Source organism: Loxodonta africana, chromosome 23, assembly GCF_030014295.1.
Source record: "Loxodonta africana isolate mLoxAfr1 chromosome 23, mLoxAfr1.hap2, whole genome shotgun sequence".
NCBI classification, from domain to species: Eukaryota; Metazoa; Chordata; class Mammalia; order Proboscidea; family Elephantidae; genus Loxodonta; species Loxodonta africana.
Window position 1 is genome coordinate 132,701 of NC_087364.1, and position 26,993 is coordinate 159,693.

The 26,993-nt window shown below is 42.2% G+C and overlaps 1 protein-coding gene and 1 long non-coding RNA gene across 2 annotated transcripts in view; one reads left to right on the forward strand and one right to left on the reverse strand.

The window, feature by feature from the left end:
* Positions 1-26,624, forward strand: part of GRTP1 (growth hormone regulated TBC protein 1) — a 64,529-nt gene extending 37,905 nt beyond the window's left edge. The window contains exons 6-8 of the mRNA XM_003414053.4: positions 12,581-12,753; positions 12,864-13,049; positions 26,438-26,624. Of these exons, the coding sequence (XP_003414101.1) occupies positions 12,581-12,753; positions 12,864-13,049; positions 26,438-26,527 (449 nt within the window). The 3' untranslated portion in view covers positions 26,528-26,624. The remainder of the gene's footprint in view (positions 1-12,580; positions 12,754-12,863; positions 13,050-26,437) is intronic.
* LOC111751688 (uncharacterized) lies at positions 8,020-19,343 on the reverse strand. Its single transcript, XR_002786786.2, has 2 exons — positions 15,480-19,343; positions 8,020-14,947 (listed from the first exon to the last, which is right to left on the reverse strand). It is a non-coding gene; the product is annotated as an uncharacterized LOC111751688 (long non-coding RNA).
* Positions 26,625-26,993: the final 369 nt, after the last annotated feature.

A 26,993-nucleotide genomic window follows, 5' to 3' on the forward strand; every position in this document is an offset into this window, starting at 1 on the left:
AACTTAGCCTTTTTGCATCCACATGAAGACTTCCTGAACTCGATTTAGAACTCCGGTGATACTGAGCCGCCTGTTCTAGAATTGACGATGGCTGTCATGATCAGTCACTGTTCAAACAAAGGCACCACGCAGAAGGCTACAGTAAGAAAAGCATGGACACTGCCATTTCCTTGGGTAGAAAGCGCTCCCTTCGCCTTGTTAGAAAAGCACAAAATAAGGACCAGGTGCCAACTTCAGTTGTGGTTAGGGCGCTTGCCTCAGACTTGGGGGTGGGGAGTGTCATCACGGGATATTACATCAAGAGCTGGATCAAAACACAATAATGAATTAATTTATTCACATCCTGAAAAACTGGTTCGACCTGATTTCCCCTGAAATACAAGGAAACAGGCTGTTAATTGTTCCTCACAGAAATACCTCAGCTCAGACTAGAAGGACATGGCCAAGATGTGGACTGCTGTGGTGGTTGTTAGGGCCCAGAGGTCAGCCACAGATGTCCCTGAGGAGAAGAGGTGGGAAGAATAAGGATTACTGCACCCCACTCATCCGAACCACATCTGAGCATGTAGTAGCGTTTTGTGCATCCCTCTTGTTTCACTTAACCTGTGGGCTCTATCCCATCTGCGTGTTGTATTTATAGTCTTACGCACCTGTTCTTGTTAAGCTTGCTTGTGCTTTTTCACAGGGAGGCAGTTCATCCCTGGGATTAAGAGCATCAATTCTGGAGTTAGACTACATTGGTTTGGATTCCATCTCTCCCTCTTTATAATCATGTAACCTTGGGCAATCTCCTAAACCTATATAAGCCTCAGTACTTAACATTTAAAGTCGTGAACTTATTAAATGAAATGAATGCGTATGAAATATTTTGCACAGTCTAAAATTTTTAAGCCCTCTTTATATTGGCCATTATTATATGGTATTTTTATAATAATAAAAAAAAAAAAGCAACAAAGTGTTTTAGGAAAAAAGTGTTTGCTGTTCCCCCATTCAGAGTCTCCTGATTTAATTACAGCAGATAAATGTAGCAGTTTATTGAGTTGTACTCTAATAAGTTGCGAATTTAAGACAGTTCTAATTTAATGACCTCTTAAAATAATTAACTGCCCAGTTTTCCACTCACTTAGTACTTAACTAGAGCACTTAGCTGTTTCTAAGGTTGGATATGTCTTAGTTTATAGAATATTTTCTTTTTTGACATTGCTTTTGGCTAAGTGTATTGTCTTTAAATCAGTTGCCATCAAGTCAACTCCAAGTCGTGGCGACCCCATGTGTATCAGAGTAGAATTATACCCCACAGGGTTTTCAATGGCTGGCTTTTCAAAAGTAGGTCACAAGGCCTCCTGAGGCAACTCTGGGTGGACTCAAACCTCCAACGTTTTGGTTAGCGGCCAAGTGCACCGCCCGGGGGCTTTATCTTGTCTTTCTTGTTGTTGTTAGCTGCCATAGGCCCCTGACTCGTGGTGACTCAGTGTACAACAAGATGGGATTGTCTTGATCCATAGAGTTTTCATTTGCTGTTTTTCTTTTTGGAAGCAGATTTCCAGGCCTTTCTCCCTGTTTGTCTTAGCCTGGAAACTGCTGAGACCTGTTCAGCTTTCTAACAACTCGCGAGCCTCCCCTGACAGACCGGTGGTGAACGCTCAGGAGGCGCGTTGGCTGGGAATTGAGCCCGGGACTCCGTCATGGAAGGCGAGAGTTCTACCACTGAGCCAAACAGCCTCCCTCCTGCTCCCCACACCACCGCCTCTTGTCTTTCCCTCCACCTACTTAGATGAACAAGATGGGTTGTGGCCAGCAATATGGCGTTTTCCTAGTCCCTCGCTTCACTTACTTGGGGGTACTTGGGAAGAAAGAAAAAAGTAAAAAATATTAGCAAAGAGTCTTGTGTACTTGGGAGAGCACTTTGGCATAAAGTGGACATTTAAGATCCCTTTTTTCAAAGTACTATCTGTGTCTCAGAGTTAAGCAAGGTTTGATTAAGGCTTGATTTATGAACTACAAGCTCTTTGTGAAGAAGCACCGTAATTTCTCCGCTCTCATAAATGGATGCAGTTCGTTGGTTTCTCAGGATTATTTTTGTGTTGCCTCAGTATCATTTTTATTACTGTATAGATATTTTGCATTAAAATAAACTTTGTTAACCCGAATTTAACAACGGAATGGCTTAGGATCAAAGACTTTGATATTGTAGTATACCCTTTGGAGGAGGTACCACTCCTGCCATTCTGTTGCATACTTTAACAATAGAATCGTGAATGCGTTAACATTAATCATCACGATCCTGCAAAATAAATTGATTATCCCTGTTTTATGGATGAGGAAAACAAGACTTAGAGAGATTAGGTACCTTACTTAAACCAAGTTCAAGCCCTAGGCTTGCTTTATACAAACATTTCTATTTCTGTCCCAGTAACTTAACGGTGTATGAACTATGAAGAGGCGTAGTCTTGTTTTCAGTACGTGTGTGTGTATATAGAACATGAATGAAAAGGAGGGTGAGAATGGCTGCACAACTCGAAGAATGTAAACACTGTCAGTGAATTGTACATGGAGAAACTGTTGAATTGGTGTATGTTTTGCTACGTATATTCTCAACAATAACAACAAAATAAATAAAATTAAAAATATTAACATTTAAAAAATAAAACCATAAATTCAGAATCCTAAAAAAAGTCATTTAGTTCAGAGATGAACAGTTACTCTCTTTCAAGCGTAGTTTATTGATTTTACCCTACTGAACCAAATTAATACCTGTAGAAATATCAATTCTCTAAAAAAAATTTTATGTTTTGCTCATTTGTTTCATCTTTTCAATTGACTTTAATTTTCATTAACTAGTTAGCTTTTGGCTGCAAATAATAAGTCATGCAAACAGTATGGCTTGGGGAAGGGTGAGAATAGGGACGCAGATACACACAGTGAAAAGCAAGTCTACCTTCCACTCCAGGAACCCAGGGAAAATTCTGCTCAGAATTGTTTTTGTTAAATATCCAGAAATATTCTCTATGTGTGTATGTGTACTTTATGTATATTTTTAAAGTTTATGTACATGAAAAAACTTCATTGAGGCATAATTACTATACGAATCATACGTACATAACACAATTCACCCATTTAAAGTGTACAACTCAGTGGTTTGTAGTATATGAGCAGTCAGACCCACCCTGCTGCCCACCGCCTCTAAGCTCATAGTGACCACCAGTTTATTTTCTGTCTCCATAGATTTGCCTATTCTGGGCCTTTGTTATAAATGGAATCATATAATATGTGGTTTTTTTGTATCTGGCTTCTCTCATTTGGTGTATTTTCAAGGTTCACCCAAAGTGAAGCATGTGTCATAATTTCATTTCTCTTTATGTCTGAATAATATTTCTTTGTATGTATTCACCACATTTTATCCATTGATCAGTTGATGGACACTTGGGTTGTTGCCGCCTTTTGGCTGTTGTGAATAGTGCTGCTGTCAACACTAGTGTGCAGATTTTTGTGTACCTGTATGTTTTCATTTCTCTTGGGTATACACCCAGGAATGAAATTGCTGGGCACGTGATAACTTACGTTTTGAGGAGCCACCAAAATGTTTTCCAAGGCGGCTGTACCATATTACATTCCTACCAGCACTGCGTGAGGGTTCCAGTTTCTCCACGTCCCCGCCAACACTTGCTATTGTTTGTCTTTTTTATTAACTTTATGTACTTTCAAAGCTCTTATTTCAGTCCTCACGTGAGCACACACTTTCATGCCACTCTGTCTTGGAGGCCTCTCCATGCATGTTCGCCTTATCCTTTCAACAGCTCCAGAATATGTCATAAATGTATGAACTGTGAAGCATTCTTTTAGTTTTTAACTTTCTTTTTATTAAACAGAGATACAGAAAAACCACACAAACATGTTTAGCTTAATGAGTTATAAGACAGACCACCTTTGTAATGACCACCTGGTCAAGAAGCCCATCACATTCACAGCTATCACCCTCCTTCCAAACAGCCACTGCCCTCACGTTATAGTAACTGCCTCCTTGCGTTTCTGTAGTTTGTCACTTGAGTGTGCATCCCTAGATACTATAGTTTAGTCTTGCCCAGTTTTTTTTTCTTCTCATATTTTATCTTTTTTTTTTTTTTTGGTGTGGATATATATAAAAACTGAAAACCTGTTGCCACGGAGTCGATTCCAACTCATACGACAGAGTAGAACAGCCCCCTCCAGGGTTCCCAAGGCTGTAGTCTTTATGCAAGCAGACTGTCACATCTTTCTTCCACAGAGGGGCTGGTGGGTCTGAACTGCTGACCTTTCAGTTAGCAGCTGAGCACTTAACCACTGCACCACCAGGGCTCTTTGTAGATATATATATATGTATACACACACACGTACACATGCACACACAAAATATCTGCCACGTCAGCCATTTTTGTGGGTACAATTCAGTGACGTTAATCACGTTCGCTATGCTGTGCGGCCATGACCACTGTCCATTTCCAAAGTTTTCCTTACCCTCAACAGAAACTCTGTGCCGCTTAAGCGGTAACCCCCACTCGCCCCCTCCCACCCGCCCTTGGAAGCACTAATAGATTTTTGTCTCTCTGCATTTGCCTGTTCTAGATATTTCTCATCAGTGGGGTCATACCGTATTTGTCCTTTCCTGTTTTTTTTTTGGTTCTAGATATTTCACATCAGTGGGGTCATAGAATATTTGTCCTTTTGTGTCTGACCTCTTTCCGGGCTCATCGTGTACATTTCCTGCCCCAGACCTGGAACCTGCTGTTTCTCCAAGACGCCCTGCTTTCATACACATCACCAGTCCTTATGTTGATGTCTTCCCAGTCATTTTGGCTTTTCAGTCATGTTCTCTAGTTGATTCCGCAGGAAGTGCTCATGGAAAAAGTATTTGCTGAGTTCTTGGAGACATTTGGATGGGTTCTGTGGGCTGGAATGTAGTGTTGTATCAGCGTTGACTTCTTGTTTTAAAGGACTGTGTGGTGGTTAAGCTCTTGTTTTGGGGAAGTACGCACTGGAGGCTTATGTGTGATAGGACACCAAGTCTACAGCTTAAAATCTCAGCTAGTTCAGAGAAAAAAGACGAGTAACGGAGATTGTGTCTGTGTTTGCGCGTGCATGTGGGCGCACCCAGGTTGGCAAATAGGGAAGGATGGAGAGGAAGAGGGAGAAGAGATGACGCAAAAGTAATGAAACGTTAACAGTTGGGAATCCAGATGAGGGGGATATAGGAGTTTTCTTTTGTGCAGTTCCTATAACTTTTCTGTATGTTAGAAATTATTTCAAGGTAAAGTATTTTTTTTAATGTGAACAAAAAAGTTAAGATTCCTAGCATTCCTGCCTTGATCTGCAGTTTGGTCTGAGGAAGGCTTGCATCACACCTTACATGGATTCAAAGGGAAGGCTTTTACATTAACTCCTTAGGGAAGATTTGACTTATTCTCTAAGAGGATCTGACCTTGACTGTGTATTTACAGGGAAGGAAGCATTATGTCCTAAAGATGGAGAGAAATTAGATCTTTCACTCAGAGGTTGGGTACAGTGGAGTTTTTGTTCTTAACATCTCTTCACCTTTAACACCTAGATGTACCTTGGAGACAGTGTTAACCTTTTCTGAGTTCATCCAGGTTTAGCCTGTTGGTGTATCTTGACATCATTCATAGGTCTCTTGGCTTTGTCAAAAGCTGCCTGCATGTTTTATAGAAGATTAAGAAAACTAATGAGTAATATTCACAGATGTGTCTCTAGAGGAAGTTTTAATTGTAAGCATGAGACCTTGTGAATAGGAACACAGCAGACACACATGACCGTACGATAACTCCAGTTTGAGACTCTGGGAGCCAGTGGGCTGGGAAGGACTCACAGGGCTGTGGCCTCCTTGTCACTGCCTGGGCTGCCCCCAGGGGTTGGAACAGGTCAGTGGTAGGGTCAAAAAGGAGTGCTTCTGCAGGATCTCCCTCAGATCCCAGAACCTGTATGAGACTTATAAGCAGACTCATAGCTTTAAATATGAGAGTGGATTTCTTATGGATTGAATTGTATCCCCCAAAAATGTGTGTCAACTTGGCTAGGCCATGATTTCCAGTATTGTGTGATTATACACCATTTTGTCATCTGATGAGATTTTCCTATGTGTTGTATATCCTACCCCTATGATGTTAATGGGGTGGGATTAGTGGCAGTTTTTTATGGTAATGAGGCAGGTCTCAATCTACAAGATGAGGTTTTGTCTTAAGTCAGTCTCTTTTGAGATATAAAAGAGAGAATTGAGCAGGGACATGAGGACCTCATACCGCCAAGAAAGTAGTGCCAGGAGCAGAGCATGTCTGTTGGATCTGTGCACTGAGAGAAGCTCCTTGACTGGGGAGGATTGATGACAAGGACCTTCCCCCAGAGCCGACAGAGAAAGAAAGCTTCCCCTGGAGCTGGCACCCTGAATTCGAACTTCTAGCCTCCTAAATTGTGAGAGAGTAAATTTCTGTTCGTTAAAGCCATCCACTTGTGGTATTTCTGTTACGGCAGCACTAGATAACCAAGACACTACCTTTGGAACCTCTTTACCACAGTCAATCTGGGGCGTTAGGTAAGGAGCCAAGTTATTCTCTGTTGCAAAGAGATTGATGTTTCCTGCAATACGCAATTTAAAGTCAGGAAGGGGCAGACATATTTTTTCACTGGAACATGTATAACATTGATACCCTGGCGTCAACATGCTACATCCCTTGCAGACACAAATATTTATCCTATTCTACTGTGTGCAAGGTTCTGTCCTCAGTGTTGACATACACTATCTCATTTATTTTTGTAAGTCATACATCCATTTTATTAATAATATTGAAAAAGAGAGAGAAGTTTAGATAAAGAAAAAAATTACCACCTACAATTACTGATAACCACCAGTATTATGTTTTCAGTATTTGTTTCTGGTCTTTTTTTATTCACTTATAATACCTATTTTAGAAATAAATTTGGAATCATATACATTTCTACATCCTATTGTTTTCACTTAACAGCATGTAGTGGGAATTTTCCCAAGTCATAAAAAAAATTTTTTTTTCTTAATTTTTTAAAATGGCTCCTCAGTATTGCAGCATAGGAATGGGTTGTACCTTATTTAAATATTGGTGGACATTTAGATTGTCTCCTTTTTTTCCCACTGTCATTAAATAATGACATTAAACAACAAGATGCCCTTATAGATAGAGCTTTGCACACACACACAGTTCCAGTTATTTTTAAGATAAAAATCCTACAATTGGAATTTTGGGGTCAAACCATGTGGTCATTTTTAAGTCTCCTGATAATATATTGCCAAATCTGCCAACATGAAATGTCTTCAGGATTCCATTCAGTCCCTATCTGGAGTTTCCCTCTTTCATGTGAACATGACCTGAGGAGTAGCAAGGATTTTGGACCCAGAGGAAGTGAACTTGGGGCTCTGCTCCTGAGGGCAGTGGGTGAGGGATTGGCCCCAGATTTCGATTAGACAGTTGCTTTTCCAACCCCAGCTCCATGGAAGCCTCTCCGGACAGACTGCTCACTGGAATGTGACTTGTGTGTGGGCGTATTAGAGGGTGAGCGAGGCTGGAACTGTAGCTGGTGAATTTAGAGGTCAGATGTGCAGTTAACTGAGATCTGAGGTTTTGATGAGTGATTAGAAATTTGGGTTTTTTTTTTTTTTTTTTTGAGGAAGGTAATTTATTTTTTGATGGAGGTGCGTAGGCAATAGATGACTGGATGTAATCTGAGGGTTTTTCAGAAGTTGCCGTGTCATTCGTGTGTCCCGAAAGAAAATACGTCCTATTTCTCAAGAACTTCATACTTTTCTAGCAATTATAAGTGGGCTCTTTTTTGGAGGAGTCGCTGGGTGGAGCAAGTATTTAACATGCTGCAAACTGAAAGCCTGGAGCTGCAAGCCCCCCCAGAGGCGCCTCAGAAGAAAGTTCCAGCAGCCTACTTCTGAGAACGCAGCCACTGAAAACCCTGTGGAGACAACGTTCCCCTCTGACACACATGGGGTCGCCACAAGTTGGAATCAACTCAGCAGCAGCTGGTTTGGGTTGTTACTTTGTGGAAGCCTGCAATAATCCTGTAAGCTCCCAGAAAAAGTGATTTTCTCCCCCTTTCATAGCTGAAGGAATTGAAGTTCACAGATCACCGTGTCTCATGGCTGGACTGTATAGAACTTGTTTTTTCCGACTTGGGTCCAGTGCCAGTAGCGTTACTTCCTTGGGTTGGACATTTCTCCTAGAAGCCAGACCAGGTCTGTCCCAGAGTGCTGAATCGGTATTTCCAGGGGAGGATCGTATGGAACTTCTACGTCTAGCTTTTTAAGGAAGCGCCAGGTTGATTTTCACAGTGGCCCCCAGCCTTCAGCCCAGTAAGTTGGTGTCTTTTCAAAGACACCTTACACATTTTCTTTTAAAGTGAATGCTGAAAGAAAGGAGAGGGGAGGCAGCCTCTTCCTTATTTTTAATTTTTATTTACTCTCTCAAAAAAAATCAGCTGTTGAATACCCTATGGAGCACAGTTCTACCCTGAGACTCATAGGGCCGTCACGAGTCAAAATCAACTCAACGGCCACTGGTTTGGTTTTATTTGCCCTTAAAGAACATGTGCTTATGTGATAACGTAACTCATACACGTTCATTCTGGAAATTTAGGAAAACATAAAATCAAGAATAAAGGAGAAAATCAAAGCCACTCCTAGGCTGCTATGGTTACCATTTTGGTGTGGCTTCTTCCAGCGTTTCTTCTGTCTGTGAATGCAAACCAGCGTATTCTGACCCCGGACAGTTGTGAGGGGGATACTAGGGCTAGGTTCTCTACCTTGTTTTAGGGGCACAGACAGTGCTGTATCTGAACCTCTGTAAGCAGTTTATTAGATTGTTTGCAAAAGCATGAATGTTCCCAAGAAAAATGACATGGGGGGGCAGCCGGAAGGCAGAGGCAACATGGGTGCCATTTCCAGGGAACATCGGTGTTGGCCCCAGTTGTGGGTGTTAAGGCGTTTCTCTGATCTTGTGCACAACTCAATTTAAACCTCTAATGTAAGGCTCTTCTCCTTTAGAAAGAATAGTTAGGAAAATGCCGCAGCCAGCCCAGGCCTAGAATAAGTAGTAGTTTGCTTTGCCTTCAATACCCAAGGAAAATGCATTCAAGGTGTGGTGGGTTCAGTTTCTACCTAGTGACCCTGCTCAGGTATGTAGCAGTTTAGGGCATGAGTTTAACACCTTTATTTTTGGAAGCCGTTGTAAAGCCTCTCTGTAATTGAGAACAAGGTCATGCTGTGCTTAGTCCTTATCCCTTGTTCTCTGCAAATCACCTGACTGCTCCCTGGGGCTCAAGTCTGGTTTGTGTTAGAGATGTCACTTGTAGAATTCAGGTTAGCACTAATGACACTCTAATAGATAAAAAGGAATAAGTACAGTTTAAAGAATCTTTGCTCTTTTCTTGCCAACTGGAATAGAATGTTGCTGGGTCACAAAGGAAAAAAAGAGCAAAGCATTCAAAGATTTCAAGAGATAGATGCAAAATAAGAACATGAAGACTTTTTAATCCCTGATGTTTTATAACTGCATTGATGTCTGTTCGGTTATCTTCAGAACACGTTAGTATTAAGCATCCCTTGTTGTATGTTTACCCTTTGAAAGTTAGTAATGTGACTGGGTGTCATTATTTATGATTCCGTTGAACCACATTCCCCCCCCATGATGAACAACCAAGAACACATGTGGACAACAGAGTAAGAGACCAGGTTTGGCACAATGGCTTTAATTTTCCTATTTTATTAAATAGGTTACTTACTGAATTTTTGTTGTAAACCTCCATTTTAATTTTTATTTTTCACCTGGTTTTCAAACAAGATTGGTGGGGAGGTTCATGGGAAAGTGTAGAGAGCTAAGACTGTGTTGTTGTTATCGTTGTTGGGTGCCATCGAGTTGATGCCGACTCATAGCAACCCTCTGTGACAGAGTAGAACTGCCCCATAAGGTTTTCTAGGCTGTAATCTTTATGGGAGCAAATCACCAGATCTTTTCCCAAGGAACCACTCGGGGGTTCCAACCACCGACCTTTGATTTAGCAGTTAAGTGCTTAACTGCTACGTCACCAGGGCTCCTCACTTAATGAAATTTTTATAGCATAAATTAAGATAGTAAAATTTATTAGTACATCACATTAACAAGCTAAAAGGTTGTGTAGGAAACCCAAAAGTTCCTTGGTAAAACATGTATGTCCATTCAAAAGAAAGATAGAAAAGGAAATCTGTTGGAGGTGGGTGGACTTGGAGCAGAGTGTGTGCTAACAGAGCTGTGAGAGGACCTCTGGCTGCTGGCATCCAGGCCCTTTGAGAATGGGGCAGCTGGAGAAGCCCAGAGGATGTTATCTGTCTTAAAGGCGTGGTTTCGTCATGGACTCCCCAGGCAGCACTAACAATAGTAAAAATATTTTTTCCAGTTTAAGCCATCAGTCCTCATTGGGGATAAATTTAGACATATAACATTGCCTTTTGCCTTTCTGTATTTTGTAGTGCTGGGGAAGTTTGGGAGCCCTGGCGGCACAGTGGTTAAGAGCTATGGCTGCTAACCAGAAGGTTGGCAGTTCAAATCCACCAACTGCTCCTTGGAAGCCCTATGGGGCAGTTCTACTTTGCCCTGTAGGGTTGCTATGAGTTGGAATGACTTGATGGCAATGAATTTTGGGGGGAGTTTGACACATTCTTCTAAAATTTCTGGGAAAGATAATGAAGTATCCTTGCCCATCAATCACTTTGTGAATGTTGCGCAAAGTTGGAGAAAACCTGCAGGATTGCCTCAGGCTGCAGAAGTGAAAGCCCTTTAACCTAGCAACTCCACTTGCAGAAATTTACCCTACACACTTGTGCACAGAGATTTCTTTATTGTGGCATCACTTATAACAAAAAATTGGCAATAGCATAAATGTGCATCAGTGAGGAACCAGTTAAGTAAACTGTGGCCCATCCATACAGAAGAGTGCCTTGCCCCCTTTAAAAAGAGTGCAGTAAATCTGCGTGAGGTGCTATGAAGAATAGTCCAGGGAAATTTGTTAAGTGAAAAGAAAAAAAAAAAAAAACTTTCAGAACAATGTATAATTTGACCCTGTTGGTAAAATAAGTAAATAAATGTGTGTGTGTGTGTATATAAAAATAAAAAGTATAGAAGATGTACCGAACTGTCTGGCAGTAATCAGTTATCTCTGGACGCTGGCATGGGGTGAATGACCTTCAGTTCTTACTTCACATTCATCCATAATGCTCGCATTTATTGCATCTTCACAACCAAAAAATCAGAAAAATAGAAGTAAAAAAGGAAGGGAAAACCCCGAAGAAAGTCTGACTAGGAGGATGGAAGCGGGGAAAAGGCCAAGGTGCCTAATTGATGCTAAGGGAAGGAGCCGTCCTGTGGGACAGAGTGCTAAGAAGGGAAGACTGGGTGACTAGCTTACTGGGAATCCTGCATTTGTGAGAGAATCAGAACACATGACCCCGTGAAACTCAGGAGGGGTCAGCACACCTGCTGATGCAGAATCCTCCCAGCTGTTGGAGAGATGCTTCGGCAGCCCCCAAAATCCATCCTTTTTCCATGCAGACATTTTAAACACCAACCACGTGATTAGAAATCTGCGTTTAGGCCAAGTTTTTAAAAAATTGGTTTTTAACAGCACTAATGATTGAAGGGCTCCATATTTTATGTCCACGTGTTGGGTCTCTCTGGTTTTCCCCCTGGCCTGTGTGTTTGCTCTGCAGGAGGCAGGACTGCGGTGTGGGGTGAAGTGCCCAAGCGGGGCCAAGTAGACCTGCCCAAGGCCACCACCTCTTCCCGGCAAGCTTCTTCATCTCTTTGAGGTTATACCCTCATGCTTTATAATGTGGGGATACCACCACCTCCACTTTGAAAGGGTCAGTTATCTGGCATCAGGTGGGCAGCAGGTAACTGGGCTCTCCTGTCCTGACCTCTAGTAGCTTCTTGCCCGTAGAAACCCAGCTTGCATTTCTTGCTCAAGTGAACACCGCTGCAGGTGGACAGACAGAGCTGTTCCCTGAAGGTTACCACACCCGGTCCTGCTTTGTCCAGCCTCAGGACTCTTAAACCCTGTGGTGCCTCCCCTCCTCAGCTCTCCCTGTAACTGATGTAACCGCCGTTGCTCCAGGGAGGTCACTTTTACAGTCGCTAAAGTAAGCAACTGAGACTGGGGTTGCTTTGTTCATTACTGCCGGGACTAACCCTACAGCTGAAATGCAAAAGCAGCTGCCACCTGCAGATTTTAACTGGTGCCCAGCAGGGCCCTTTAGCCAGGCCAGGCGTCCAGACACAAAGTGCCAGTGTGCCCCCTGGTGGACATCTCGGGAGGCCTAACTTCTCACTCCAGAGAATTACTGCTGCTTCAGGGCGTGGGATCTTGCCTCTATTCTTCCCCTTTTAATTTTGAAAAGAAATAACATGGTTAGCCTTGTTTGAGCCGGCTTAAAGGGAAACAAGGGATGATGCTGTCAGCTGGAAAGTTTTGGTTTTCTTTTTGAGTGTGTACTTTACATTTCTTGTCTTTCTTTTCTCTGTAAAAGACTACTACAGCCCAGCAATGCTGGGTCTGAAAACGGACCAGGAAGTGCTTGGTGAGCTGGTGAGAATGAAGACCCCAGCGGTTGCCGAGCTGATGGAGGGGCATGGCGTCTTGTGGACCTTGGTGGTGTCCCGCTGGTTTATCTGCTTGTTCATCGACGTCCTGCCTGTAGAGGTAAGAGCAGGTGCGTCTGGAGCCTTGCGGGACGTAAACTGCAGGACTAGTCTCAGATGGCACTCTAAGTGACGGCATGATTTTTCTATTTAACATCTCTTTTTCTACAGACCGTGCTTCGAATTTGGGATTGTTTATTCAACGAAGGCTCAAAAGTTATCTTCCGGGTAGCCTTAACCTTAATTAAACAACACCAGGCTTTTATTTTGGAAGCCACCAGTTTTGCAGACATTTGTGATAAGTTTAAGCAGATTACAAAAGGGAATTTTGTAACGGAATGCCACACGTTTATGCAGGTGAGTGTCCACTTTATTTCTAACCCGAGCACAGAGAGGGGAAAAGGTTGTGGTATCTGAGATACTTAGAAGCCATACAAGGCTTAGAGAGAATTTCAATTTACTTTGCTGCATTCATGTTTGGTTGGCACTTGAGGTATTTAATGGAGTCCCGGGGTGGTGCAAACAGTTAACTCGCTTGGCCGCCAGCTGAAAGGTTGGAGGTTTGAGTCCTACCCAGAGGTGACTAGGAAGACAGTCTGAAAACTCAGCTATTGAAAACCTTAGGGAGCACAGTTCTGCTCTGACACATGGTAGTTTGAGGTATTTAATAGCTGGCTAGCTCATTGGTGGGAGTGCCCTACCTGCCGCACCTGCCCGTCTTGCTCAGCGCCATTTCCCTCTAGACCTCTGCCTGAGCTGTGGGTTCCTCGCACTGCCCTGTGGCTGTTTGCCCTTTAGCCTCCCCTCTCAGGCAGCTCTCTCTAGGAAGAGCTGTAGCCGTTCTCAGCCTCCTGTTCTCAGAGCCCTGGGGACAGCTGAGAAGCCTCTGAGTCCTTGCTGGAGTTCCCATGGCTGCTCTCACGTGAGCCTCAAACCAGAGGGACCTGCCTCTGACCAGTGACCTGCCCCAAGCAGGTTGGTTGCAGTTCACCTCTTATCCTACCAGGTGTGCTGCTGCCTCCTCTGAACACCTGTAGGGCCAGTTCAGGGTTCACCAGAGAATGGGGTGGAAGCCGTGAGAGCGGAGAGCACAAACTGTCCTAACCCTTTGTTCCTGAAAGACTTCAGGTAGAGGGGAAGAAGATAAGGCTTTAAATTCAGTGAAACTTGTGGGTGTTTAGTTTATCCAATCTCTGGTTTCTCATAGGAGTCTCTGGGTGGCACAGATGGTTAACACACGGGGCTGCTAACTGAAAGGTTGGAGTTTCGAGTCCACCCAGAGGTGCCTTGGAAGAAAATCCACCATTGAAAACCCTACGGGGCACAGTTCTACTCTGACACACTGGGGTCGCCATGAGTCAGTGTCCACTGGTTTTAGTTTCTCGGAGAGTCAGCAGTGTTGTATGATGAGGGGCTCAGGGCCTTTGCCTCTGCTGTTCTTTCTAGTGCCCTTCCCCCAGCCCTTCATGTAACTGCTGCCTCAGGTTTCTGGTCTCAGCGAGAACTTTCCTGGTTATCCTGCCTAAATTAGGGGACTTTTTTTTTTTTTCTTCTGTACCCTGGATCCCAGTTTATTTCCTTCCTAGCACTAATAGAATTGTATTTGTTTCTTTTCTGTCTCTGGGTGGCATAAATGGTTAGGCACTAGCTGAAAGATTGATGGTTCAAACCCACCCAGAGGTGCCTCAGAAGACAGGCCTAGCGATCTGCTTCCAAAAGGTCATAGCCTTGAAAACCCTGTTCTGTTCTGCACACACTGGGTCACCAGGAGCCGGAATTGGCCCCACTGCAAAGGGCTTGGTTTGTTTTATTATCTGCCCTGCCTGTAAGGCCAGCTCCCTGAGGGTAGGGACCTCTCTACTGAGTGGTGGTCAGAGAATGTTGCTGAATGACTCAGCATTCCGCAGGCCCCAGAAGGGGAAGATTTTAAATGGCATAGCAGGGAGAGGGCAAGGGGACCCACGTGCAGAGTGCAAAGTTGAAATAACTTTGTAAAAATTTGAATGCTAGAGCCTAGGGTTCTTAATCTAGAATGCATTTTCCATTTTATCTTTTTATTTTGAAATCATAGATTCAAAGGAAGCAGCACAAATGGTACAAAGAGATCTCACGTACCCTTTACCTGCTCTCCCCCAGTGATAACACCTTACATTGGCCTGGGTTTTTTAGATGGCTAAGAGTGATTCTCCCAAACTCCTTGGAGGTAGCCAGCCCCCTAACTGGAAGAGCAGCTTCAAGTTGGGAAATAGCGAGACCTGTTAGAGAAATAAAGAGGAGGTGTTTTGGTACTTTGGGGCCCTAGTGGCGCAGTGGTTAAGAGCTGTGGCTCCTAACCAAAAGGTCAGCAGTTCAAGTCCACCAGCTACTCCTTGGAAACCATATGGGGCAGTTCTACTCTGTTCTATAGGGTCTCTATGAGTTGAAATCAACTCGACGGTTAACAGGTTTTTGGTTTTTTTTTCTGGTACTTGGGACGGCCTTCCTTCATAAAGGGTGCTTTGCCAGAGAATACATGACTTAAGCTCCTTTTAAGGGGCTGAAGGACTGACAAATGAAAAGTGTCATTTCGCTTTGTCCATGGTTGCTCCGGGATATAAAGCTGGAACAAATATGTGGAAGTTACAGGGAAGCGGCCTTGGCACAGTATGAGAAAAACCATTCTGACGTGAGAGTTGAATTCATCTGTGGGCAAAACTACAGGGAGGTGGGCTCCTTGCTTACACACAGGCCTTACCCAGAAGCTGGGTGATCACCTGTCGCCTCGCAGGGAGAAGATTCTGCAGTTACCTGAGAACATGGTTCGGCTCTTCTTTGCTGTTCTCTGAAAGGAAGGTGGGATAAGCTGTGAAGGTTGATATTTTAGCTTGTTCCAAGTAGTGCTTCCCAGCCAGGGGGTTCAGTAAATAGGCAATCATGATTACTGATGAAAAATGTCTAATATAAATCTGTAAATAATGAGATAGCAATTAAATCGTGATTCATGGGGCGGGGGGTCGTAAAGTAAAATTAGGACTAATCACCAATGACAGAATGATTCATCTTGAAGGTGGTAAGTTCTCCATCCTTGGAAGTCCTTAAACAGAGGCTGATGAGCATGTTATAGAGGGGATTTAAGCAGCAAATGGCAAAGGAGCATTGAATTCAGACAGAATCAGCTTGTCAATTAGCCATGATGTCTGGCAAGTCTCATAACCTCTTTGAGCCCTAGTTTCCCCATTTATTAAATGGATAATTATAGTTCACACACCCTAGAGTTTAGTTTTGAATGGTATTATTTATGTCAGTGTTTAGCAAAGTCCCTAGCTAATAGATTGTTCAGTGGAGCAGGCAGTTGACCTCGCTAGAGCAGATGTCAGGAGTTGAAGACAGCTGGACTGAAAAAGAAAATGGAGTAGCTGGAGTGGGGCCAAGATACAGACTTAGATGACCTTAGAAATGGCTCACTTATCAAATTTCAGATGGCTTGGAGCTGGAAAGGAGAGTGAATAAATACACTGCCTGTCAGAATCAAGCTCAAAAAGGACTGAATGAGATAAAATTTAACAGAGATAACTGTCAAGTCTTGGATCCTTGATCTGCTCAAGTATAGGTAGTGCGGCAGGTAACTAAACCAAACCAAAAAAAAAAAACAAACCCATTGCCATCAAGTCAATTCCTACTCATAGCAACCCTATGGGACACAGTAGAACTGCCCTATAGGGTTTCCAAGAAGTGCCTGGTAGATTCAAACAGCAGACTTTTTGGGTAGCAGTCGAACTCTTAACCACTCTTAACCACCAGAGTTTCTGTGGCAGGTAACAGAACATGTTTAAAAAAAAAAACTAAAAATTAGGGATTTTTGTCATTCATTAAGCTTAGTATGGTTTACAGTCTGACATGATCAGAACATTAGTAGAGATGTAGCACTGGAAACAAGTGAGGGGTCGGTGCTGCTCTGCTGGAGTGTGGGATTCGGTTGTTACAGTGATTCTTGAAGGGGCCCTGGTGGCACAGTAGGTAACCACTAAGCAAAAGGTAGCTGGTTCAAACCCACCAGCAGCTCCACAGGAGAAAAGACCTGACTATCTGCTCCCATAAAGTTTACAGCCTTGGAAACCTACTCTGTCATATATGGTCATTATGAGTTGCAATCAACTTTATGGCACACAACAACAGTGACTCTTGAAAGAGGGTATGTCCGAGTTGATGATTTCAAAGGAGATCACCAGGATATAGTGAAGGGCCTGGGTCTTAGTTATCTAGTGGTGCTATAACAGAAGTACCATAAGCGGATGGCTTTAAGAAACAGAAATTTATTCTCTCACAGTTCGGGAGGCTAGAAGTTCGAATTCAGGGTGCCAACTCCAGGGGAAGGCTTTATCTCTCTGTCAGCTCTAGGGGAAGGTCCTTGTCATCAATCTTATCCTGGTCTAGGAACTTCTCAGCACAGGAACCCCGGGTCCACTCCTGGCTCTTCTTGTTTCGTGGTAATGAGATCCCTCTCCTCTCTGCTCCCTTCTCTGTTTTATGTCTCAAAAGAGATTAACTTAAGACACAATCTAATCTTATAGATTGAGTCCTGCCTCATTAACATAAAAAACTGCCACTAATCCCACCTCATTAACATCATAGAGGTAGGATTTACAACACTTAGCAAAATCTCATCAGATCACAAAATGTAGGACAACCACACAATACTGGGAATCATGGCCTAGCCAAGTTGACACATATTTTGGGTGGACACAATTCAGTCCATGAGTCTGTATGGCATCTGTCTGTGTGTCTTCTGCCATCAGTTCTAAATGTCCTCTCTGAGAACAACTGCAAATGCAGTTCTCCTCTGACCCTAACTGCCTGGAGCTAGGTCAGACCTCACAAGTTAAAGGGCAATTTATTTTATATACATATATAAATATTATATATACATGTATATATATCTATATAAACCTGTTGCTGTTGAGTTGACTCCGACTCATAGTGACCCTACAGGATAGAGTAGAACTGCCCCATAGAGTTTCCAAGGAGTGCCTGGAGGATTTGAACTGCTGACCTCTTGGTTAGCAGCTGTAGTCCTTAACCACTAGTCCACCACGGTTTCCATACAGATACATATATATATATATACCCACTGTATAATTTTATTTATTTTGCTGCTGTTTTTGAGAATATATACAGCAAAACATACACCAGTTCAACAGTTTATACATGTATGTTTCAGTGACACCGATTACGTTCTTCAAGTCGTGCAACCATTCTCACCCCCCTTTTCTGAGTTGTTCCTCCCTCATTAACATAAGCTCACTGGCCCCTAAGGTTCCTGTCTTATCTTCCAAGTTGCTGTTGTCAATTTGACCCCATATAGTCGTTAAAAGAGCGCAATACTCGAGGATAAGCTAGATAACTAGGATCTTCTAAAAATCAAACACTTCTGCTCATCAAAAGACTTCACCGAAAGAGTAAAAAGAGAACCTACAGACTGGGAAAAAAATTTTGGCTCTTATAAATCAGACAAAGGTCTAATCTCTAAAATCTACAAGAAAATCCAACACCTCTACAACAACAAGACAAATAATCCAATTAAAAAATGGGCAAAGGATATGAACAGACACTTCACCGAAGAAGACATTCAAGTGGCCAACAGACACATGAGGAAATGCTCATGATTTCTCGCCATCAGAGAAATGCAAATCAAAACCACAATGAGATAACCATCTCGCCCTGGCATTACTGGAACAAATCAATAAAACAGAAAATAACAAAGGTTGGAGAGGCTGCAGGGGGATCAGAACTCTTATGCACTGCTGATGGGAATGCAAAATGATACAGCCATTTCGGAAAATGATATGGTGCTTCCTTAGAAAGCTAGAAATAGAAATACCATATGATCCAGCAATCCCACTTCTAGGAATATATCCTAGAGAAGTAAGAGTCATCACACAAATAGACATATGCACACCCATGTTCATTGCAGCATTGTTCACAATAGCAAAAAGATGGAAACAACCTAGATGCCCATCAGCAGATGAATGGATAAACAAACTGGTACATACACACAATGGGATATTACACAACAATAAAGAACAACGATGAATCTGCAAAGCATCACATAACATAGATGCATCTGGAGAACATTATGCTGAGTGAAATAAGTCAATCACAAAAGGAGAAATATTGTATGAGACCACTACTGTAAAAACTCATGAAAAGGTTTACAAACAAAAACAAACAATCTTTGATGGTTACCAGGGTGGGGAGGGGTGGGGATGGAAAAACACTTAATAGACAATAGATAAGTAGTAACTTTGGTGAAGGGTAAGACAGTACACAATATTACGGAAGCCAGCACAGCCTGTACAAAACAGGGCCATGGTAGCTCCATAGACACACCCAAACTCCCTGAGGGACCAAATTGCTGGACTGAGGGCTGTGGGGACCATGGTCTCAGGGAACATCTAGCTCAACTGGCATAACAGAGTTTATAAAGAAAATGTTCTACACTCTACTTTGGTGAATAGCATCCACGGTCTTAAAAGCCTATGAGCGGCCATCTAGGATACTCCACTGGTCTCACCCCTTTGGGAACAAGGAAGAATGAAGATAACTAAAGACACAAGGGAAAGATTAGTCCAAAGGACTAATGGACCACATCTACCAAGGCCTCCACCAGACTAAGTCCAGTACAACAAGATGGTTCCCTTCTGCCACCACTGACTGCTCTGACAGGGATCACAATACAGGGTTCTGGACAGAGCTGAAGAAAAACGTAGAACAAAATTCTAACTCAAAAAGAAAGACCAGACTTGCTGGCCTGACAGAAATTGGAGAAACCCTGAGAGTATGACCCCTGGAAGCCCTTTCAGCTCGTAGGCCATTCCTGAGGTTCACCCTTCAGCTAAAGATTGAACGGGCCCATGGAACAAAACAAGACCAAAGGGGCGTACCAGCCCTGGGGCAGGGACTGGAAAGTAGGAGGGAACAGGAAAGCTGGTAATAGGGAACCCAGGGTTGAGAAGGGAGAGTGCTGACATGTCGTGGGGTTGTTAACCAATGTCATACAACAATGTGTGAACTAACTGTTGGATGAGAAACTAGTTTGTTCTGTAAACCTTCATCTAAAGTCGAATAAAAAAATTAAATTTTTTTTCTAAAAAGCACAATAAAAATAAAGCACAATACTCAAGGCAGATATCTTTTACTAGTTAAGCTAAACTGTTGCTTGATTTTAAGAAGACTTAAGGGGATATTTTTGATTTAAAGATTATCTCAGGGCAGTAGTTTCAGGGGTTCATCCAACCTTCATGGTGAAGTGAAATTTCTTCAAAATTTAAAAAAATACTAGCTTATACTTGGCCTAATTTATAACCATGAATTTGTAAATAATAACTGCACAAATGGTAATTAAATTATTAAGCATAAACAATGTGATAGCCAGTCCCCAATTCAGTAAAAGTGTTTGTTCTTTCTCAGGTCATGTCCTGTTGCCTGTCCCTTACAACAGTGTATGTGAACCCCAGCCCCACAATCAGATCCCAGAGCTCCGAGTGTCCAGTCTGTTGGCCCGAGCTCATCCTCAGCTCTGCCCCTCTTCCTGCTGCCATTATCTTTTCTCCTCATTATGAAGTACAGGCAGACCCCAGATTACAAATGAGTTCTGTTCCTAAGTCTGTCTTTAAATCAAGTTTGTACTTAAGACAGGTACGGTTTGTATCTAACGTCAGTTAGTCAAATGTTTGTCTTATAGTGTACCTTTCCGTGTATAAAAAATATTAAAGAAACACCTTCAGATACACTAAAACATCTTTAACATAATATACAGTAATACTAATAATAATGTTTTGATGTATGTCGCAAAGTAGCACCCATTTGTTATTACAAACCATTGTATGTACTTTGAATTTTTAATGTAATAGGCTTTACGGGGTGTTAGTTCATAACTACAGGTTGTATTTAAGTCAGTTGTTCGTAACCGGGAGACTGCCTGTAGTTTTTCTCCTACTCGAAGTTAGTCCAACTCTCTGCCTTTTCTACTTCTTAAATCTGGTTTCTTATAATTTAATCTATTAATGAAGAGCCCTGACTGGCCTCAAAACGGCTCTAGGATTCACTGACAGTTTAAGAGTCAAAACTAAAAGAAGAAAAACTGGACAAAATGTTACCTGATGTAATTCCATGATTTATAGCCCATTAATTCAGAATCTGAGGCACTTATCTTATGTATTTATTTGTATAAGTCCATATATTTAATGATTCAAAATTTTAAAAGTGCAAAATGGTACAAGGAAATCGTTTTGATTGAGTTATGTTCCCCCAAAATATGTGTTATAAACACTAACCTCTGTGCCTACAGTTAGAGATTAGGATTTACAACACATATACTAAGACAAACCTATAAACAAAGCTGAACTATATGAAGAACAGGGCATCAGGATTGGAGGAAGACTCATTAACAACCTGCGTTATGCAGATGACACAGCTTTGCTTGCTGAAAGTGAAGAGGACCTGAAGCACTTACTGGTAAAGATCAAAGACCACAGCCTATAGTGTGGATTATGCCTCAACATAAACAAAAATCCTCACAACTGGACCAATAAGCAACATCATGATAAACGGAAAAAAGATTGAAATTGTCAAGGATTTCATTTTACTTGGATCCACAATCAATGCCCATGGAAGCAGCAGTCAGTAAATCAAAAGACACATTGCATTGGGCAAATCTGTTGCAAAAGACCTCTTTAAAGTGTTAAAAAGCAAAGATGTCACTTTGAGGACTAAGGTGCAACTGAGCCAAGCCATGGTATTTTCCTTTGCCTCATATGAATGTGAAAGCTGGACAACGAACAAGGAAGAACAAAGAAGAACTGATGCCTTCAAATTATGGTGTTGGCAAAGAATATTGAATATAGCACCAACTGTATACAAAAGAACAAATCTATCTTGGAAGAAGTACAACCGGAATGCTCCTTAGAAGCAAGGATGGCAAGACTACTACTGTTTGTTAAAGACTTGTGGTATTTTTGCTATAGCAGCACTAGGTAACTGCTTCCGTAAAGATTTACAGCCTTGGAAATCCTATGAGGCAATTCTCCTCTGTCCTGTAGGGTACTATGAGTTGGGAACAACTCGATGATAGTCGATTAGATAACTAAGACAGAAAGGCATGGTCTTTTGGCCCCTTTTTACATAAATGGTAGTATATCGTGCTTGTTCTGCATTTATCCCTTTTTGTATTTTGGAGGTGATTCCATATCAGTATGCAAAGAGCCTTCATTCTGCCTTTGGCTGCGGAGTTCCCGTAGTATGGATGCACCTTAATTGTTTTTTCCAGTACCATATTGATGGATACTTAAGTTGTTTCCAGTCTCGGGCTTTTACAAATAACACTATAGCATATAACCTTGCACACACATCACTTTGCACATATGTGATTAGGTCCCTGGGAGAAATTTCCAGAGGGAGATATGAAAATTGCCCTCCACAGAGGTGGTATCAGTTTATGCTCCCACCCACAGTATATGAGATTACCTGTTTTCCCACACCCTAAAGCAACAGTGTTAGCCGACTGTTATTTTTGCCCATCAGGAAAGTGAAAACTGGTATCGTGGTGTGGTTTGCATTTTTTTAATGCACGAGGTTGAACATTTTCGTATGTTCAAGAGTCATTGGTATTTCTTTCTGAAATCCTCGGCTTATGCTGGAGAGCTCCTTCTGGGCTGGGAGGGGGTGGTCACTGAACTCTGAAATCAAATATAACACTGTGTGTAAGTGTATTTTTCTATACAGATGGGTCCATGTGTTTCTTCAAATCTTCAGAAATGTGCTTAGCCCATCATCCTTTTTGATAAAACTTGAATACTTCCCATTCCCTAGCCTGTCCCCATTTGTAAACCATCTTTTCCTTCAACAAGGAACTACCTACTGACTCCCTCCTTCAGAATATTCTTGGCTAGAAGGTAAACATTCCTTGCATATCGCATTAATGAGATTTTGTAGCATTTTCCTTTTTTTTGAGTAATTATTAGCTTTTTAATATATATTTCTGAATATGAGATTATATTGAATATTCTCTTTCAAACTACCACATCCTGAGAAGTCACCATTCAGAAAGGTTAGCAGAACACCTGAGTGCCTGCTCCCCCACCCACCACTCTGAGGGTAACAGACACCAGGAGAGACAAGGTCTCTACAGGAAGAGTAAGAACGTCCAGGAGTGTCACTGGCCTGTGTCATTCCTACAACTGTCCTCTCCTTAGAGTCCAGCTCAGGTCAGAGTTCTCCATGGAGCAAACAGATGTCTGGCAAGGAGCTGGAGCGAACACATGCTGGTGCCCCAGGACACCCTGCTCATGGTGGAGATTTGACGGAGGCAGAAGCAGCCCATTCAGGATGTTTTTGCCTAAGTATCAAGGCCTTGTTGAACAGAAGAAAATCTTAGCAAATTCTTTAGACCCTCAGAATTGAATATCCCAACAGTAATGAATGACTGAAGTAGACCCACAAATTGTGTCTATCTAATATGCAGACATAGTATCTGTGAACATGCAGTGATTATTGGCGTATGTTCTGCTGTGTATATTCTCAACAAAAATAAAAATAAATTATAAAAAAGCAGAATATCCATGAAGATATAAACTGTAATATGCTGCAAACTGCAGGCCAATAAAAATGACTATTTGGAGGATGTTATTCCAGGCCATACGTAAGAACACTGGGTTAATTTTGGTTCCCAGTTGGCTGAATTAAGTCTGTAGCTTCCTAAGTCAAGGTGATGGATGGATGGATGGAGGAATGGGCAGGCGGCGGGCGGATGGATGGATGGATGGGCAGATGGATGGATGGATAAATTTTGGGGGTGGCAATCTGGTAGAGATGCCCCACTGGAAGTTCCACTGTGCTGACTCTCTGCCACGCTTGTAGCTTAGTCATGCAAAAGTGGAGCTCAGGAGGAATTTCTGAAATCAAGGCATTCTGGGAATGGGTTATTACTTTCCTAGAATTAGCTCTTTAGCAGAAGATTTAGTACAGCGGTGTCTTAGTTATCTAGTGTTGCTATCACAGAAATAACAGAAGTGGGTGGCTTTAACAAACAAATTTATTTTCTCGCAGTTTAGCAGGTTGGAAGTCTGAACTAAAAAAAAAAAAAAAAGAAATCCTAATTCAGGGCGCCTGCTCTAGGGGAAGGCTCTCCGTCTGTCGGCTCTGGGGGAAGTTCCTTGTCTCTTTTCAGCTTCTATTCCTAGGCATCTTGGCGATCATGTGGCTTTTATCTTCCCCTCTGTGTGCTTAATCTTCTCTTATATCTCCCAAGAGATTGATTTAACACACATTCTCCGATAATACTGTCTCATTGACATAACAAAGAAAATTCATTCCCAAATCGCATTAGAACCACAGGTATAGGGTTAGGATTTACAACACGTTTTAGGGGGACACAATTCAATTCATAACAAGCAGCAAGTTTGAAAAAAAAAAAAAAAAAGGGACCTTGGGCTCTGGTACCTTAAAAACTAGTTTTTATCAAGATATAGAAGACTTATCTTTGGGTTTAGACTTGTAAATTAAATCACACACACATATAAAGTGAACAAAAGGGAAAAAAGAACCCAGTCAAGTATTATTACCCCCCAGTGCAGTGTTTCCCGAGGTCTTCATAGACTTGTGTTGAAGGAAAGATTCTCAAAACCACCTTTCCCTGGAAGGTCAATAGGCCCATGTTCGTGCAACAAGCAGCAGAGGACAGACCTGGCTCATTGTGTCAGTAGTGAGCTGCACAAATACATTCTCCCCCAGGGTTCAGCTGAATTCAGCTAGTTTGCCAACAGTTCATGCGGTGAAGATAAGTAACTCACTTGGATTGGTGTGCCTGTTTATAGTTCATAAGTTGTCATCATAAACACTTGTCTTCCGTAACCTCTTAAATCACCTTTTCTTATTCACTTATCACCTTTTTCCTCTTTCTCTTTTTTTTTCTGTTAATCTGGTTTTTTTAAGAGAGTCTGAATGACTCCCTTTTTTACCTGGCTGTGTGATCCTTAAAGCTTTGGGGACCTAGATGTTTGTTTTCCCACCAAGACCTAAGAAAAATATTGGTAAAAATAGGTTTTGCGTTCGTGGGTACAGACTTAACTGTACATAGTATAACCTCAGTGTTATCAGTTTGGATTCGGACTGAAAGCTTCAGAAACCAACTCAAATGAGTTTAAGCATATTAAACGGGTGAACACCTTAAGGATATAGGGTGTTGTGAGTCTCCAGGACTGGAGTTGGGCAGGGGAAAGCCATTGGGGCACCTGGCAGTGTTTTAGATCTGTCTCTCACCACTGCTTTACCCATCTCTGCACATCTGCTGTGCGCGCTCTCTCTGCTCTTCGTTTTTCCTACAACACTCACTTTTCAAAGAACAGGCAGTAAGTATATGGGAGCCCAGAAAGCTTACATATTTATCCTAGCCATGTGTCTGAGGTCACTTAATCCCAATGCCAAAAACCCCAGTAGAGAGACTCTGGCTGCCACAAGGGCCCGCCCTGTCTCATCAGCCATGACAGAGGCACAGAGTGAGCACTTCCCCAGGGAGCGGGCCTTGTGAGCTGTACAACCACTCCAACTTGGCTCTGCTGCCTTCACTGGCTTAGCTTTTGCCTCTCAACTTCTGGGTTGCTTTTAAACGTTCTTGTCTTTAATTTGCAAATAGCAATGATAACAAACTCAGTTCAATCCTGTCATAGGGTCAAATGTTTTCTACTTGTCATATGCTACTTTGTAGTATGGTGCTGTTTTTGGAATTAATAATATACCTGAGTTGGGATGGATAAGTACGTATGTTCACAGTTCTGTCCACCTTCCTCCCTTTGTACTATTTTCTTCATGTTTTAAATGGCAGCGTCTTTCTCACAGAGCGAGTTGAAGGTCAAATGGGTATGAAAACATTTGATTTCATTAAAAAATAGCCAAGTACTACACAAATATAAGGTGTTTTAAAATGTCTGACTTTTAACAACACTAAATTATTCAAGAACTAGTAATGACCTGGTTACGCAATATCTAAGCCCTTTCCTTCTGCAATGCTTCTTACCATGGCCATCAGGTAGGAAAATGATGGTCAAGCCAACATTCAGTGTGGCTCCTTATCGCTAAACCACCAAAAAACCCAAATCCACTGCCACCGAGTCAATACTGACTCCTAGCAACCCTGTAGGACAGGGCCTGCCCCACAGGGAAGCAGACAGCCACATCTTTCTCCTGCGGAGCAGCTGGTGGGTTCCAACCACCAACCTTTAGGTTAGCAGCCAAGTGCTTAACTACTGCACCCCAAGAGTTCCTTCCTCGAAAACCAGCAGCTAAAATTAAGCTTTGATTTCTGGTGGATTTGTTTGCTGGCCTTGCTTCTCGTTAATTGACTCTGTAGGAAAAATTGGCAGTTCTATTTTGTATGGAGTCTGTTGTATGAGTTAATTGGGTTGTTTTGTGATGGTACCATTCTTTGGTTAAAAAAACTAAAGGAAAAAAAAAACTGCCTTTTCATCATTAAGTTAGTTGATTCATTTTACCTTTATTGAGCAGGCAGACTTGGGGTCCTCAGCCCTCTGAACAGAAATGTGATGGTGACCAAGTGGTGGCTGCCTGCCCAGCTCTGGGAGCTGCTCCTCCCTCCCTCTTCACCTGAGGCATGTTGTCTGTCCATCTGCTGCAGTTTAGCCTTTCATAGGGGCCAGCTGAGGTAAAAGTGTTGTTGAGCTTCTTTGTAAACTAATTCCATTTCTCTGTTCCAGAAAATATTTTCAGAACCTGGAAGTTTATCCATGACAACCATCACCAAGCTTCGAGAGAGCTGCAGAGCGAAGTTACTCACTCAGGGATGAGTCGGCGGTCCCCTCAACTGCACATTCCCCCACACTTTGCACTGACAGCGCGCATCGTTTCCAGCGCTGACACTCGACCAGTTTTTACCGCTTTCCTTTTCAGTGTTGTAAATAACTGTCACCACACTTTAGTCGTGGTTTTTTTAAAAACTTTTCAAATCATGTCATTCTACAGCTTGGGTTATGAGCCGTGAAGCCACAGATTTCTAAAGAAAAAATATTTTTACTTGAGACAATATAGAAAATATGAGATACATGCATTTGTATTTAATAAAATGTCAACACCTGTGAGTTTGTGATTCTCAGATTAAAAATTAAAATCCAAATAGTGAACTGTCACTATTGTGTTCTTAATGCCAATTAAAATATTCTGCCCCTTCTTCTGTGAGGGTGTGCATGTAGCCAGTAATTTTGCTTTAGAAAGGTAATTTTTTAAAGTTATTTTTAAGATTGTGTTACGCAAAGA